Here is an 18,490-nt window from a genome sequence, read left to right on the forward strand (position 1 = left end):
GGGGAACAGAAGCAGGAGAAATCACTCAATACAACTAACAGTTTCAGTTCATTTTTCTGGATATGGCCTGACCACAAGCTCCGCCTCCAACTACATATCAGTGCTCTGATCATTTACACAACCAGGCTTCTGATTGGCTGTACTTAAACATCTGATCTGACCTGATCTGATCTGTCTTTCATCTGGAATTTATAAATGATATAAACATAAATAAATAAATAAGCAAAAAGAGAGAGACAGAGAGAGAGAATAGAGACAGAGAAAGTAATATCACAAAAAGATAGAGAAAAAACAGACCAAAAAAAGAAAGAAATACAGAAATAGATACACAAAAGAGAGAGAGAGAGAGAGAGAGAGAGACAGACAGACCCACTTACCCGTCTGTGGAAGGCAGGCATATGAAAGTGTGAGCTGGACGTGAAGACGGACTGCAGCGTGACCGGCAGCTCCGCACTTGGGTTATGAATATAGATGGTCTCAGCTCGTGGGACACCGACCGGCCTACACACACACACACAGTTAAATATTCATTGATGCATTTTAAAAGTAAGATTCATGCTAGAGCTGTTCCATTACTTCACATGATGTTTCCTACCTGTAGCTCCTACAAAAAAAAAAAAAATATTCTCAGACTTTTTAATTATTATTGCTATACAAGACCAGGCCACACCCATGGCTTCTCACAAACTTGTGAACAAAAGCACAAACATAGAATACCAGATCTATTTATATTCCCTTTAACCCCTTTTTTAACAGGTCACTAAACGAATATGTGTGAAAAGTGACCGTTCGATTGCACACTGCTCTAAAAGCTGTAGAGATGAAAGGATGTGGCATGGCTCAAAGAGATGATAAACCTGGTGTGGTTTAATGGGTGTGTATGGTCAAAGTGAGAGAGAGAGTGAGAGAGAGAGAGAGAGAGAGAGAGCGTTTTGTCATTTATTATGTCACTTTGCCTTTGCATGTTTATCATCATCATCATCATCATCTATATAAATAAGACCACATGGTTATCTGCTAGATTGTAAAATCTAAGTCTCAGTCTCTGGGTAGTTTAAGCTCGTCATCCATACTGTCCGGTTGCCTAGCAACAGTTGCCAGTGTGACTTTAACCATTTTTAGTGGTAGTTGTGTTGTGGGTTGAGCTCAAGTCAGAAAAAAAGGAATTCACAAGCTGACCATTGTTGCACCATTATCTGTGTGTGTGTGTGTGTTTGAGTGGCTATAGTAAACAGGAAGAAGCACATGGCTGCTGGAACAAAAGGGATGATGAAATTTAGCAAGGGGACGGTATGAGGCTGTGCATGTTTTCTTTCACTCTCTCTCTTTGCCAAATGCAACAGTGAACTAGCGATTGCTCAATTACGACTTCATAAACACCAGGGCCAAGCCAATGCTTCAGAACTCTCCTATCCTGTGTGTGTGTGTGTGACACAACACACGATTCATCGCCAAAGTCGTCATCAGCGGCCTCAAAATAATCCATCCGTCTCCACTTTCATGCTGAAATGGATCGTGATGTTTTGAAGAAGTAGTAGCATGTCGGCTGTGTTCCAAATCCAACAAATCTGTTCTATTCTGGTCTTTTTTAGAGCTCGAAGGGGAAGTCATGATCCTCGCTCAGCTGTGGGAAAATATTCCATGTATTTGGACAACTTTATCAAGAATGATAAAGTCTTCAGACTCGTGGACTTTATTGCGGCATTGAGGGATGAGGTTGATGGGAGGAAAAAAAACAAACAAAAACCCAGACAAACCCGAGTAAACTGTCTGGTCTGTTGTCAAGGGTGCCATTACTTATTATCTCTGGAAAAACACAGAATATGTCAAGGCAAGTCTTGAATCGCAAATGAACAGTGCATGTTCTCGGTGTGCTCTAAAACAGGGGTCCCCAACCACTGGACTGCGGACCAATACCGGGCCGTGAATGTTTTGGTATGGGGCCGCAAAGAAACAATAAATTTATACATATAACTTAAAATTATATGTATTTTATTTTTTAAAAAATTGGCATTTCCAACCATGCCACAACAACGCATTTGACTCAGTTGTGGGTTTTTCCATACATCAGTAAGTCCGCAAGCTAACCCACGCTAAAATGACCCAAAAACAAATGTCACATTCAAGCCCACCCGATCACCCGCCCCTCCCCCACCACCTGGGCTGCAGTAACATGGCCCGGTATCAAACCAGTCCATGGCTGCGGACCCCTGCTCTTCAAGGTGATTATGTATTTCCCTATAAAGTAAGCAGATATAGTAAATAAACTCCATTTGACACCTAGCCAGGTAAACCACACCTAGCATTGCCCAATACACAATACGAAGAACGCTAAACATCTCACTGCAACCGGTCCATGGACATGTCTCAAACCAAACACTTTATCACACAGGTGATCACCTAAACACTATCATCAGAGGGCGCCACAGTGGACACATCCCAAACCACACAACCTACACTCTAATGGCTACTCCATCCCACATTTCTTGTACACTACTGCGATGCATTGTGGGAAATTATAAGTACTTCACTGTGATTTCAGGCACAACCTAAAAAAGTCCCACAAAGAAGAGCACACCACGGAGTGGACAGGGTGTGGCACATGTCTGTACTGTACAATGTGCATCTGAAAATAAAGCTTGTGTGTGTGTGTGTGTGTGTGTGTGTGAGAAGTTGTTTAAATTTAGAATGACACTATAAAAGTGCCAGTCACTTACTGAGTGCCAAAGTCCAGCGTGGACGGTTGGAAGCGGACGGGTCTCCCGGTGTCCCGCACGTAAAATGAGGAACTGGAAGAAAGAGAGGGGGAAAAAATAACATTAATAACACTAACACAGAACAGAAAACACATGTTACTCTGAATCATTAATAATTCAAATAGATCCAGGGGGTTCTGAAACGTTTCGCAGCCAGAGACTCCTTTAAACTTATTTATATGAAATTTATTTCAATTTGTCCAGATTTTTTATTTCTACCAACAGAATGCATCAAGCCTTTGGTGCTTGGGCCACTAAACATAATTACTTTTAATGTAGATTGCAATTTCCGCTGCAATAAATAAATAAATAAATAAATAAATAAATAAATAAATAAAGCCATGCTTCACAAACCTCTAAGGGAACCTGGACTAGTTTAAAAAATAATTCTCTTAGATTTATTTTGAGCATGCACATCTCTTGCACATCTCTTAAAGGTGCATTAAGTAAGATTAGTGTTTGTTTTTTAATAATTAGGTCTTGGAAAACCGGTATAGCCATTTGACATCCCTTTGGGGTAGATGTATACGCGTGTGTGTGCATGGCCTTATTTAAACCTTTTGCACTGAGTGTGAAAAACCAGCTGACTGCTTCCACACTGATTGTATTTATCTTTTAACCCCAGACTCATGCTGGACTGTAGCCTCAAACAAAAGCCTTTTTCTTCCACTGACAGAAAGGTTATATAAGCCCAGACTTTATCACTTGAAATTTCTTGACACACACAGGCTCGTACACACGCTGAGCTCACGGCATTTAAGCGCACGTCGTCATCTTTCTGGCAAAATAACAAAATAAAATGACAGAACACAGACGCGATAAATGCCGACATAAGCAGCTTCTGGTTAAAGCGCCGCAGGCAACGGTCAGGGGCGGTGACGGGACACTGCCTGCTTTATCATGGCTCCTGAAATTATGCCGTGCATCTGTGAGCCAGTCGTCCTGCCCTGTTACACAACTCTGCTTATCTGTTGCCGCCTCTGGCTCCACCCCAAAAAAGCACGTATTGACACTGCACACTGCATGAGTGCAAGTCATCAAAGCTGTCAAAAACACAGCACTGCTGCTGCAGGCATGTCAATACAACAGCCCTGTCTCTTAAACATGCTCCAGTCAATGACAAGAGAAGGGAAGCTGCTGATTTATTCATGGACTCCTTGTAGTTCTACCAAAATATTTCCACTGTTGTATTTGAGGAAGTTAAAGTGATCTCACCCAAATTTCCTCAACATAACCAATCACAACCCTCAATGTGAGAATAACCAGTCACAATACCAGCCCCACCCTCAGCATCAGAGTAACCAATCAGACCACAGTTCCTCCCTATAATGACACAGTAACCAAACAGACAGCAGGTGCATTACAATTACACTGTAATTAATCAGAGCACAGTTCCCATCCCCTTGAGCTAATGATGTAAACCAAGTAGTCCTGCCCTGAAGGACTCTGTAGCAGTTCTAACCCAACAAACTCCTCTACTACTGCTCCAACCAATCAGATCACAGGTCCTCTAATGTCACTGTAACAAACCGTCACAGCTCCAGTCCTGTGCTTTAACTGACATAAATGTAAAAATATACATGTTCCGATGATCCATCTTTCATGTCCCCCGCACACCTACTGGACCTGATTGCTAATACGTGCAAATAAAATGTCATAGAGGCTGGCAAATAGGTCAGAGCTACCGCCACTGTACACAACAGCAGGCTTTAAAGTGGAACAGGAAGTCACCAGACAAGAGGAAGTGAAGGTGATGACACATCGAGTTTATTTTATCAGTTTATCTGAGCTATTTAATACAGTTAGGTGAAACTGGGGGCTCGGCAGTATGCAATATGTTTAATATGGTAGAAGTCCGGGTGTGAAGCATTTAGTACTTTACTGTGGGAATTCATACTACTTGTGATAAGTGTGTGCGTGTGCATGTGCATGTGCATGTGCATGTGCATGTGCATGTGCGTGTGCGTGTGTGCGGCAGACAAAACATGAACATGTTATATAGGACAAAATGCAAATCAGGAAGAAAAGCAAGACCAAAATTTCAATTTTTGGCTCAACCTAAATATGTCTAGAGTGAAAGAAATTCACACTCTGCACCCACACATTTGTGTGTGTGTGTATATATATATATACAGTATATTGCCAAAAGTATTCGCTCACCTGCCTTGACTCGCATATGAACTTAAGTGACATCCCATTCCTAATCCATAGGGTTCAATATGACGTCGGTCCACCCTTTGCAGCTATAACAGCTTCAACTCTTCTGGGAAGGCTGTCCACAAGGTTTAGGAGTGTGTTTATGGGAATTTTTGACCATTCTTCCAGAAGCGCATTTGTGAGGTCACACACTGATGTTGGACGAGAAGGCCTGGCTCTCAGTCTCCGCTCTAATTCATCCCAAAGGTGTTCTATCGGGTTGAGGTCAGGACTCTGTGCAGGCCAGTCAAGTTCATTCACACCAGACTCTGTCATCCATGTCTTTATGGACCTTGCTTTGGTCACTGGTGCACAGTCATGTTGGAAGAGGAAGGGGCCAGCTCCAAACTGTTCCCACAAAGTTGGGAGCATGGAATTGTCCAAAATGTCTTGGTATGCTGAAGCATTCAGAGTTCCTTTCACTGGAACTAAGGGGCCAAGCCCAGCTCCTGAAAAACAACCCCACACCATAATCCCCCCTCCACTAAACTTTACACTTGGCACAATGCAGTCAGACAAGTACCGTTCTCCTGGCAACCGCCAAACCCAGACTCGTCCATCAGATTGCCAGATGGAGAAGCGCGATTCGTCACTCCAGAGAACGCATCTCCACTGCTCTAGAGTCCAGCGGCGGCGTGCTTTACACCACTGCATCCGACGCTTTGCATTGCACTTGGTGATGTATGGCTTGGATGCAGCTGCTCGGCCATGGAAACCCATTCCATGAAGCTCTCTGCGCACTGTTCTTGAGCTAATCTGAAGGCCACATGAAGTTTGCAGGTCTGTAGCGATTGACTCTGCAGAAAGGTGGCGACCTCTTCGCACTATGCGCCTCAGCATCCACTGACCCCGCTCCGTCAATTTACGTGGCCTACCACTTCGTGGCCGAGTTGCTGCCGTTCCCAAACACTTCCACGTTCTTATAATACAGCTGACAGTTGACTGTGGAATATTTAGGAGCGAGGAAATTTCATGACTGGATTTGTTGCACAGGTGGCATCCTATCACAATTCCACGCTGGAATTCACTGAGCTCCTGAGAGCGACCCATTCTTTCACAAATGTTTGTAAAAACAGTCTGCATGCCTAGGTGCTTGATTTTATACACCTGTGGCCATGGAAGTGATTGGAACACCTGATTCTGATTATTTGGATGGGTGAGCGAATACTTTTGGCAATATAGTGTATATATATATATATATATATATATATATATATATATATATATATATATATATATATATATATATATATATATATGTATGTGTGTGTGTGTGTGTGTGTGTGTGTGTGTGTGTGTGTGTGTTCGCAGTGGTGGAAAATGATCAGGCCTGGTTGACAGACGGCTCACACAGCTGCTCCCTAGCTGCTGATTACACTGCCAACAGTTAGATACTCGTTTTCCTGTCTTTCAAACACAACAGTTGTCAGGGGTTTTTTTTTTCTGACATTTCTCGGTGCATTTCCTCCTTGTGTATCGACCCTGAAGAACAGATGATCGTTCAACACAAACGTACACGTCGATTAACACGTATTACGTTTAACATCGTGCAACTTCAGCAACTACATTTATAAATACAAAATCATTGACAGAAAAATGACAGTCTCTTAAAGAACAATAATGAATGGATTATTCAATACTCCAAGGCTATGCAGTATGCATTTCAACACTATTTAGTATGGTACGATGTTGTATTATACTACTCAGTATTCTAGTATGCACCTTTTGAGTGCAGATATCTTTAGGATGTTGTTTTGGACTGTGCAGTGTGCCCGTATGCACTTTTACACTATTTAGTAAGCTAGTATGCAGCACTGGACTATTGATTGTATTAGGACATTACTTTGGACTTATTAGAAGCATCTAGCTATGGGGTACAGCAGCTAACACACACGATTCAGTATGATGGGATACAGGTTTAGCCTATTTAGCATGAAATGCTACACTAATTAGTACACGAGTATGCATTTCTGGACAATTTTCTAGTCTTGGCTAGGGGAAATGCTGGTTTAAACCTAGTATGCTAGTATGCACTACTTAGGACACACTTTTACAACACTGATTATGCTTTGGTGGGGTTTTGGGCCAAACTGTTAGGCTATGTAATGCACATAGTAGTTCTTAGTATGCACTTTTACACTATTCTCTTTGCACTATTTAGTGCTATGTAGTATGCTAGTATACACTTTTACACTATTTAGTATAGTAGGTTAGAGTTCTACACTACTTAGTATGGTGCCATTTGAGACTAGTTAGTATACCAGTATGCATGGTTGGTTGTATTATGTATTAAGATGAACAGTGGGTTCAGTAGTATGCACTTTTATACTATTTAATATAACAGTATGCGCTTTGAGACTGTTCAGTAGGCTAGTACATATTTTTCCCTATTATTACTCGAATTATATTCATTTGCTGTAAAGCAGTAATTTGCAGTACAATTTAAGATTAAGTAGTATGCTTTTAGTGTGGCTGGGTATAATTCTATACTATTTAGTATGCTAGTACGAAAGTGCAAGTCTTTGGATTACTTAGTATGTTACTATGCACTATTGTGTTATTTATTAGGCTGATAAGTAGCGGTGTCTGATACACACACTAATGGACCATGTAAACGCATGTACACTCGTGTAAACTGAGCTGTAACATTCATTTAAATATTTTTCAGGGCTAACAATGGTACTGCAGTGTGTACAGATATGTTAGAGGATCGAGTCAGAGTCGGTAACCGAAGCGCTGGAGCTCTTGATTCCAGGCCAGAGGTAGCAAAGTACATCTCCGAAAACAAGCTGTGACGTGAAACGCTGACAAAACTGAGTGGAATAGTGGTAGAGAGCAGCGCAAAGCTGTCACATATCTGCGCAACTGCTAAAAACAACAAGCCGATAAACACTGCATGTCACGCAAAAATGAAGACACTAGCCAGACTGGAAGAACATCTTTTACCTCAGTGAGGAGACAGGATGGGACAAAACAGCTGAAATTGCAACAGCTTGCTATCACTAGGTTGAAATCATTTCGCAGGATAAAAATGTTTGCTGATGATCGTATCACTATCACTCAGATCAGTAGAAGCAGCACTTGGGGTTTGATGCTAGAAATCAGAACCACACTTTCTCAAAGCTCAATGTTGACAATATGGACACTGTAATGTGTGTGTTTTCCTCAGCGCACGGTGAGTATATAAAGCGTGTTCGAGTGTGTGAACGAATTGAAGTCTGTGCTCCAACATGTCTGAGACGCTCGAGGGCGAAACTCAGCTGCATGAAGCATAAACGAGATACATATCAACTTTACACAAGAGTGAGAGAGAACTATAATGGTAATGAAATAACTAAAAATGAAAATAAATCATGAAGAACAGTGCTGGATATGTAAGTTGCACGTTTATAACTGAAGAAATATCCATTTGAGTGAGGGAACAGTAAACTCATGTGTCTTATGACTTTAGCAGCAGTGGAAGTTTTTTTAATGTTTATTTTAAAGCTTATCTGAGACAAATGGTGAGATGGATGATGTTTTCTTAGCCAGAGTCATTGTAATCCTATCACTGCATCTAAAACAGAGCTTCAGCTCCATCTACTAGTGTGGACAGTTTAGTTTTTGTCCTGCTAGTGCTGCTACACCTCACTGTTTTGTCTAGAATCATTCGCTTAACTTAATCTTCGTCATCTGTATAAAATCTGTCCGTCCAAACTGCTAAAGCAGCACGTCGACCGTGAATACGTTCAGACGTGAGCGCACAGCTGTAATGAAAACGTGTGTGTCTGATTGTTATTAGAGAGCAAAGAAATACGCAAAACTCTTTTTTAGAAAATATGTGAAGTTCAATGTGACTGTGCACTGGGAAGTTGTGGGTAAACAGTAAGCGTGTGCACGTGTGCGCGCACGTGTGTGTGTAGCTGCTATTTGCAGGCTTGGCACTAAACAGAAAGGCATGAAAGAACATAGCTGAGCAGGAGGTGTGAAACTTTGCAGCAATACACATCAACACACCAACCAGCACTGACCCTTTAAAATTACAGAAATAATGCACAAAACACACCCACCTATACACACACACACACACTGCATACACCCAAATTCCTCAAAACAGGTTTCACCATGCAGTGCACGCACACACACACACACACACAGTTAACTGACTTCTTCAAACTCTGCTGAAACCTTTTGCAACGTTCTGTTAATAAGGAAACTTACACACATTTCCACAAAACTAGGAAAGAATTACCAGGACTTTAATCTCTTAACATACAAAACACATCAACAGGATGATACCGAGTTTATTATATAACTGGTATATAACATTATATAACTGGTTTCTGACTATAGTCATTATCACTGCGGTGAGAGGTTCACACAACGCTCCCTTGAGAAATCATCAGAACGTCTTCCACTTCCTCCGTATGACATCATTTCCTGGAGGCCAAAGGCTAACCCAAGGACGAGAGCAACACGCATAACGAAACCCACTGTTACGGTAAACGCAAGGGTTACAAGAAGTGTTTTTATGGAGCTCATTTTGAAGCAGTGGAACAAAATGTATATTGTATTATATCATTATTAATAATTAAGGTTTATGAAAGCGGGGATTGGTTGAGTCTGCGGCTTCAAACAACGACTTCACGGCTCAAATTGTGCACCAGTCAAACCCAAACGCTTAAATGTGTACAGTCTGTGGGTTGCATCACACACACACACACACACACACGCACACAGTTCTGCAAGCAATATACATGTATGATGTGAAAATACAAAGGTCAGCAGCAAAGACACAAACAACTTCTAGCACTGTGTTCTCATTTTCAATAAGAGCAGCATTTTCTCAGCATCTGATTAAACACCAATGTTCCTGACAAAGGATGGAGAAAAAAAAAATCATTACTAGGTCATTTCTTTTTATTATTTCAGATGACCTCAATCTCTGGTGTAACATCAATGTATGTGCATCCTTAGCAATTACAGCTATCTATTAACATTCACTCCTGGTCATGCTTTAGAACTCAACCGCAAATCTGCCAGCCAAGAAAATCCTAGCAGGCAGGTGACAATATATACATTTTACCAGAAAAACCCTTATAACCTACATTGCTGTACAGGATGGATGACAAGCTGCAGGTGAAGTGAGTGAGATGTTTGTATGGACGCAGGGTGAAGCAGCGCAGTTTCCAACCACAAAGCTCCAAAAACAACGAGTGGAATTTGAAAGTCAAAGCAAATTTAAATAATCACAAGTGAGGTAAAGAGTGTGTACAGCACCTGACCTTCATATAGCTCTCCAACACACACACACACACACACACAAATTCACCTTCTTTCAACCCACACTCAGATCTTGAGAGACCTCAAAGTTACTTAACTTTACATACGGTTAAAACTTTCAAAGATTTGAAAGGATTTAAATTAAACTTGTTTTTAAAATAGGTCAATTTAGAAAGTTAGAACTCCAAAAAATTGAAGAGAACTTTAGAATTCAGAACGCTGAAGACGCAGAACCTCAGAAGTCTTTAGAAGTCGCAGAAATCAACTCAAAGGTCTGTAGAACTCAAGTCTGTAGAACGCCATCTTTTAGAAGTCCATCTGTAAGCCTCGGTCTGCAGAACGCCGTCTGTAAGCCTCGGTCTGCAGGACGCCGTCTGTAAGCCTCGGTCTGCAGGACGCCGTCTGTAAGCCTCGGTCTGCAGGACGCCGTCTGTAAGCCTCGGTCTGCAGGACGCCGTCTGTAAGCCTCGGTCTGCAGGACGCCGTCTGTAAGCCTCGGTGTGCAGGACGCCGTCTGTAAGCCTCGGTGTGCAGGACGCCGTCTGTAAGCCTCGGTGTGCAGGACGCCGTCTGTAAGCCTCGGTGTGCAGGACGCCGTCTGTAAGCCTCGGTCTGCAGGACGCCGTCTGTAGAAAGGCATCTTTTAGAACTCTGTCTATAGAAAGGCATCTTTTAGAACTCCGTCTGTAGAACGGCGTCTGTGGAACTCCACCTGTAGAACGGCGTCTGTAAACCCCGGTCTGTAGAAAGCCATCTACAGAAAGGCATCTTTTAGGACTCCGCCTATAGAAAGGTATCTTTTAGAACTCCGTCTATAGAACTCCATCTGTAGAATGCCATCTTTTAAAACTCCGTCTATAGAATGGCATCTGTAGAACTCTGTCTATAGAACACCGTCTGTAGAACTTCGTCTGCAGAACGCCATCTTTTAGAACTCCGTCTACAGAACGTTGTCTATAGAACGCCATCTTTTAGATCTCCATCTATAGAACGCCATCTACAGAATGCCATCTTTTAGAACTCCATCTGTAGAACTCTGTCTGCAGAACTCTACTCAATTCTGAGATTCATTTTTGAAATATAGAAATCAAAAAGTGCTCAAAAATCTGCTTTAATATATTTTGCTTTTGGGTTGAAACAGGCATTTAAACTGCACTCAAGTGCATGTGTGTGTATGAGTGTGTGTGTATATGTGTGAGTCACACACAGCTGTGTGAAGTGTGTGTGCTCTTCTGTGTAGTGAGTGTGCATGTTCATTGCTGTGACTCTCAGCTGTAAGATTTCTGTAGCTGACGCGTGTGTTTTAATGTGTCTATTAAAAGCAGTCAATTCCCAGAGTGAAACCTGCACACACTCTCTCTCTCTCTCTCTCTCTCTATGCATGTGTATGGGTGTGTGTATGAGTATGTATAAGAGAGTGAGAGAGAAATATGGAGGCAGGGTTTGAGCTAAGACAGTTCCTCCACTCTGTATGGGATTAAACACAGTTTTTGTCAACTTTACAGTATGGCAGGTGTAGAGATGAGATAAAACCTGAGCTTAAACCTGAAAGACTGAGCTGAACCTGAATGTGTGACTATGTGTGTGTATGTGTGTGTATGTGTGTGTGTGTGTGAGAAACCTGGCCTTGTGCTGCCATTTTTCTGTCCTTACACACGTGTGTGTAGGCGTGTATGTTAAAACCAGAATGTGCTGAACATAAATGCGTGCAGGTATGCACATGTATATTTAAAACCAGTGTGTGTATGTTTGTGTGTGTGTGTGTGTGTATCCATGTGTTTAAAACCACGACTGTGATTGTCTATATATGCATCTGTCACAATGTACATGCGAGGCTCTCATGCATCAGTGTGTGCATAACTATATGCTTACAAGTGTCTGCCTGTGTGTGTGTGTGTGTGCGCATGTGTGTGTGTGTGTATATGCATGCAAAGCCCTGCTTTGTGCTGCCATTTGATGTCTCAGATGTGTATCTATATACAAGTGTGTGTAGGCGTGCGATAAGAACCAGGGACTGCTCTGAACCTGCATGTGTGTAACTATATATAAAAGTGTGTGTGCGTGTGTGTATATATATATATATATATATGTACCATTGTGTGCATGCCTATAAACGTATAAGAATGTGTGTATATGGTGTACATGCACGTATGTGTGTGTGTATGTAAATGTCTGCAGAGGAAGTGGGGAAAATGACAAAAGTGAAAGTAACGATTCTTTTGGTTGCACAAAGGTCACCCCATACACACACACACACACGCAGTGAATGGCACATACACCTAGTAACCTTTATATCTTAAACCACACACTGTTCACTACATAGTGCACTATTCTGGGACTCTTCAGACATGAGCACTAAATAACAGTGCAGGACATCCAAAAACAGCTTGCTGTCCCACACAAATTACCCATAATGCACTGCGACACTTGAAGATGTGCACAGAAAAGGTTGTGTGGTTTTGGACATGTCCACAATAATAAGAACGGTTATGCTTTGGATTATGGAAGTGTGTGAATTTGGGACACGCCCACATCAGATCAGTGACCTGACGGTGTGTATGTGGTCTATAGAGTGTATACCATGTGTAGATTGAAACACATCCATAGATTACAGTGTTTATGTGGCGTGTACATTAACATAGGTTGTTTATGGAGCCTTTGTAGTGTAGTGTGTGTGTGGTTTGGGACACGTCCACACTGTGGATAAATGACTGTTTATTTGGAGTGTACAGAGAAAAAGGTGTGTGTAACATATTCTGTTCCCTAGATTTGCATTTGACTCTCAACATGCACAATACAGTGGCACCTAACCCACACACACACACACACACACACACACACACACACAGGGCATGCATGCCCATATTAGGCAGGTACAGGGATATACACAGCATTCAAGTTTTCCATGAACTGACGCTAACCAGCAGCAGCGACAAAGAAAATGTGAAACAGCTAAACACTGCTGAACACACACACACACAATTCTACCATGCCAAGATTGTTAGTTCTATAAACAGTACAAAATAACAAAAAATTAAATGTCTACTCAAACCGTCTATAAATATCTCCAGTCCTTTACGCCAGGATCGATGATTATTCACAACATCTGGTTGCTCACAGGCTACAACAGTTAACAAGTTAATAAATATCTTTAATAAAGTCAATTCAAGGTACCAGTTATAACGATAGAATCAAAGAACGGTTTAAATTTTTAAATACACCTCAATAAGAAATTAATATTCATGAATATTAATGAGCTTGAGAATATTTATATTCCACACAGTCAACTCAGAGCTCTCTCTCTCTCTAATAAAACTCAAAAGACGACACATGGTGTGTATTTCAGCCACACACACACACTTCTCCTCCCATCTTTTCTTCTCTCCTTTATTCTTTTCCTTCCTCTCCTGTTTTCCTCATCATCATCATCTTTTTGTCTTCATGTTCTTTCTCAGCTCCTCACATCTCTCTGTTCTTCCCTATCTCTCTCCTTCCTTCCTTCCTTCCTCTCCTCTTTCATCCTCCTGCTTTCTTCTCTCCTCCATTTCATTCTCAACCTGTGTCCTGATTGCTCTTCTCTCCTCGACATTTTTGTCTACACATCTTCCGTTCCTATTCTTCTGTTTTTGTTTCGTCTTCCTTCTCCCTCTCCTTCAATTCCCCCCTTTCTCACTTCTCACTACTTCTCCTGGCCATACATCATCTCCTCTTCCTTTATCGTCTTGTCTTCCTGTTTCTCTCCTCCACATGTGTTCTCAGCTCATCTTCTGAGCCTCTCTCTCCCCCTCTCCTCCACTTTTTTTCCCTCTCTTCCTCATTCTCCTGTCAGCCTCTGCTCTCCTTTATCCCTTTCTCCACTCCTTCTGTCCCTCCCGGTTGAATATTTCTGTCTGGATGTGTCCGGAAATGATGGACAGATTTTAAATACTATATCAAATGCTCGTTATCGTGATATAAACACTTAATAAAGCGCAAATGAAGTGACTGTGTGTGTGATGCAAGCTGTTGTAAGTGTGTAGTGTACATTGTGTGTGTGTGTGTGTGTGCGCGTGTTGTGACACACTCACCTGTCCTCCTGACGGAGATTCTCTGGACTCCGCTCTTCCACTGCCTAAGACACACACACACACTTTATTCACACACTGCACAGGTATACACAGCATGCACACACACTGCAAACTAAAAAGTGCTACACAGTCAGGATGGAACGGTTTCCAGGGAAACAAAAGAAGGCAACGCTTGACTCGTAAACGGGGAACACAGCTGACTCCGAACATTTCTCTGATTAACTGAATCATGCTGACTCATCACATATCTCTACTGTCTCAGCATCACCACCGGCTCATAAACTGCACCGGATTTACTCACCAAATTAAATTACAGCACACAAACCTACATCTGAGACGCAAAATGACCGGATTTACTACAAACCTACGCTCATGTCATTAGAAGTGAAGATCCACAGGAGAGAGAGAGAGAGAGAGAGAGAGAGAAAACTGAAACCGTTCTTATAGGTTATAATGCATTTATAAGCGGTCATAAACCTGACTGAGGGAGTGACCTCAGTGTGCAACGGCTCGGTTTATAATCTGAAGTTAATAAGACAATAGAAATCTCACTTCTCCTTTACAGTCACATTAGAACGCTTCTCTTTTTCTTCCACAAACCACCCCCCCACACACACCTACTTACACACACACACACCTACTTACACACTCTTAATGAGTGTCTCTAAAACAATACATTGAATTAAATTCTACTTTGACATACTTTTCAAGTAAAATAATGTAAAGTAAAAAACGGATAGTAAAATAAAATACAAAAGAAGACAAGAAAAAAAAAGAAGAAAAGAATTTATTTATTTATATATTTTTTTATTACATGCTAAATTTTAAATAAATAAATAAATAAATAAAAAATAAAGAGCCATTCCTAATTGTCCTCCATCTGAAATTCAAACAAATTAACAAAAATAAAACTAATATAAAATTTAGCAAAGCCTTTCAGAATTATTTTTATTATTATTATTAATTATTTTTTTAAATTATATTATACAACTAATACTAAAAATATCGCCAGTTCATCCAAATCAATATTAATGAAAAAATAAATAAATAAAAATATAAAAAGAAGAAGAAAGGAATAAATGTCAGTGATCATAAACGCCGTTCGACTCGACACTGCAGATAATCTCAGAGAGGGAAAAAAAAATTTCAGTATTTCACTCTATAAATAAACAAAGCAACCAAAATGGTCAGGAGCGCAGTGTGAGAAACGTTTTTTATTAGAGACAAAACACAATCCGGCGCTCTAACAACTCGGTCACAACATGACAGTGCATTCAGGTTCAACTGGAAAAACAACTACAAAAGAAAAGAAAAAAAAAAAAACACACCACAAATGATGGTAGAATTAAAAAGGGAAATTTCCATCACGCCTCTGTGCGGTCGATCCCAAAACCGCAGCAAAAATACAAGAGCAACGCAACATCACACACCACAGATAAAACAACAAGATCAGCTTAAACAAATACGACTGACACACTGAAATAACTCACAAATCTAAACACAATGCAAAACACACAGCTCACACAACACACACTTCACACCTCCATCCCCAGATAACCAGTTATACAGCATTGTGATAGGTTTGCTGGAGCGCGAGTTTGTGATCAGCTTCAATGCCATATGAGGAACTTCACCTCGAGGATCGGTCAGAGGTCTCATTTGCATATTACGCTGTCTGAAATTAAAGACGGCTCGTAAAGAGATTCTGAGAATTTCAGCACAGAGGCAGTGACATGTAAATGAGGAAACTGCGGGAAAGGCAGGAATTAGGTAACAGGCTCATTTGCATATTATATTGAATCCTTCAGCCAAATAAGGCTTGATATCAGGATTGATATTTTTAAGCAGGTGATGTCACAGTTACAAAATATCCCTGCAAGCAGCGATGTGCGGGGTCCAAGCACCGAGTCTGAAGCAGTGGCAGCTTGTGACAAGAAATGAAGAATGAAGAGCTCATTGGTGGAACAAAATGTTCAAGTTTTGTGATACTAGCTCAATGCTGAACCTGTTTTTAAAATAAACAACCCCTTTAAAACAACAACAATGGGATAAACGGAATTTAAGTTATCCGTGCAAGATTCTTTCAGGGATTCCTCCAGCCGAATTCTCGAATTTGATTGGTCAGGATGAGCTGATCAGTTTTCCGCTAGATTCTAACACTAATCAATGTTACACCAGCAACTAAACGCCATCGGAGTGAAGATGGTGTTTAATCTTTAATGAGGCCTTTCCTCACTAAGCGTTTACTTCACATTTACAGAAGGAGCCTCCATTTTCAACGCTTTCTAACAGTCTTCTTCTTCGGGGGGGGGGGGGGGGGGGCAAAAAAACAGGAAACAATTCTTTTGCCGTTCCACAAAATAAAAACAGAAGTGTTAATGGAAACCGCTGCAGTAAATGAGGAATAAATCACTTTATACAGGAAACATATCACACTGTACTATTGACTATTTTCCAAAAACAGCACAACCTCATGGGTTTTCCCCCCGCCCTGCACCTATCATGGTAATAATAACAACTGAAGATGTGTTTTGTAACACAAAAACATGATCGCATCATGATAACCCTACTATCTTCATTGCATCTGAGGCGAGATTAACGCTGGATCCTTTACCACCTTTATCTCACGAGGAAAAACAAAACAAAACAAAACCAAACAAAGGTGTAGCGTTGATGTTAGACTTGAAACATCTACCATGATGTCACCTGTCCCATTAAAAAGGGGGTGTGGCCTTTGTTTTGACTGACAAGCTGTCAAAACGTATTACAGTTTTCTATTAACAACAACAGAAAAACTAATGCACTTCTTCCCAAATAAACATTTCCAGCATTTCCATACTCTATAGTTGCATTGCTAAGGATAAACAGTATTATACAGAATTGTGAAAATGTGTGTTTAAGTGTGTGTGTGTTTGACAAACCTGCGATGGAATTAGGAAATCTGCATCTTCGGCTTGCCAGACTTCCACAACGCTGGACATGTGACTCAGTGCTTTGGAGTGTCATGAGAAAAAGAAAATAATAATATATTTTTAAAAGTCATATTATAACATAATGTGTAGCTTGAAACAATCTGCATGCATCCCAAGACTGCAAAACAAACATATCACACTCATTTCTCTCACACACAAACACATCTTTGCTGACTCTCACTATTTGGCAACGGTGCATCTAGATCTACTAATTTTGAACAAAAACAGTTTAGACAAAGGCATAATGTTTTCCGAAATGCATACAAATGGCATTTATGCTGCACACACACACACACACACACAGATGTGACTCTGCAGTTCTCACTATTTTCCAATAGGTCACTTTCAGCTGCCAGAGGCGTGTTTAATATTAAATATCTAAAAGCATACTTTAATCACACTACCCCGAACAAACATGGCGATTATAAACAATACAGCCAAGTGTAAAAAAAAATAGCATATTTGATTTAAAGTTGAAGTAAAATCTTGCATAATTATAATAAGTTTTTTCTGACGTTTGAGCTTTGTGTGTGTGTGTGTGTTGCATATTGACACAGGAAATGGAGCCAAAAAAGGAGCCTCGCTGCTGTTAAACCACCACAAAAAATATACACACACACACACACACACACATTATATACATATACATACATACATATATTATATATATATATATATATATACACACACACATCAAACGTGTTATCATTTTAAAATACTGTCTAATATTTTTTTAGAGAAAGAAATATATATGTCTAACTCCTACGTGGTGCTGCAAAAAGAGAAGAGAAGAGAAGAGAAGAGAGAGAAGAGAGAGGAGAAGAGAAGAGAAGCGCCTTTGGCTGCTTGTCAGATGGAGCTCTTTATTTTTTCTCCCTCTTCCGACATTGTGTTGATCAAAAATAAGAAGAAATAAAAACATCTATTGGATTCAAAATGTCTGCGGACCTGTTAGCTGAGCATCCCCACGCTGTAAAAACGGTAATAAGATGTGTAAAACTCCAAGCAGGACGTTAATTCCCGACGCTCCGTGTTGGGACTCCCTCTGCGCCGCCATGCTAACTAAGCTAACAGCGCTAGCTAGCACGGCTAACACTGTTTCTCAATGCGCTTGCAGCCACACGGCTTCGCTTTCTCTATATCTCTCTCTCTCCCCAGCTCTCTCTCTCTCACCAAGGTTGCCAGGTGGATGATAAACCATCAAACATATCTACACCAAAAATGAAGGTTTTTAATC

At 40.8% G+C, this 18,490-nt stretch overlaps 1 protein-coding gene across 2 annotated transcripts in view; it reads right to left on the reverse strand.

Moving 5' to 3' along the window:
- The window catches only part of tmem131l (transmembrane 131 like), a 32,531-nt gene extending 14,153 nt beyond the window's left edge, over positions 1-18,378 (reverse strand). For both annotated transcript variants that reach the window (XM_058384585.1, XM_058384584.1), the window contains exons 1-5: positions 18,202-18,378; positions 17,203-17,273; positions 14,282-14,325; positions 2,718-2,789; positions 378-501 (exon numbers count right to left, since the gene is read on the reverse strand). In XM_058384585.1, the coding sequence (XP_058240568.1) occupies positions 378-501; positions 2,718-2,789; positions 14,282-14,325; positions 17,203-17,273; positions 18,202-18,310 (420 nt within the window). In that variant the 5' untranslated portion in view covers positions 18,311-18,378. The remainder of the gene's footprint in view (positions 1-377; positions 502-2,717; positions 2,790-14,281; positions 14,326-17,202; positions 17,274-18,201) is intronic.
- Positions 18,379-18,490: the final 112 nt, after the last annotated feature.

Source organism: Hemibagrus wyckioides, linkage group LG29, assembly GCF_019097595.1.
Source record: "Hemibagrus wyckioides isolate EC202008001 linkage group LG29, SWU_Hwy_1.0, whole genome shotgun sequence".
Taxonomy (NCBI): domain Eukaryota; kingdom Metazoa; phylum Chordata; class Actinopteri; order Siluriformes; family Bagridae; genus Hemibagrus; species Hemibagrus wyckioides.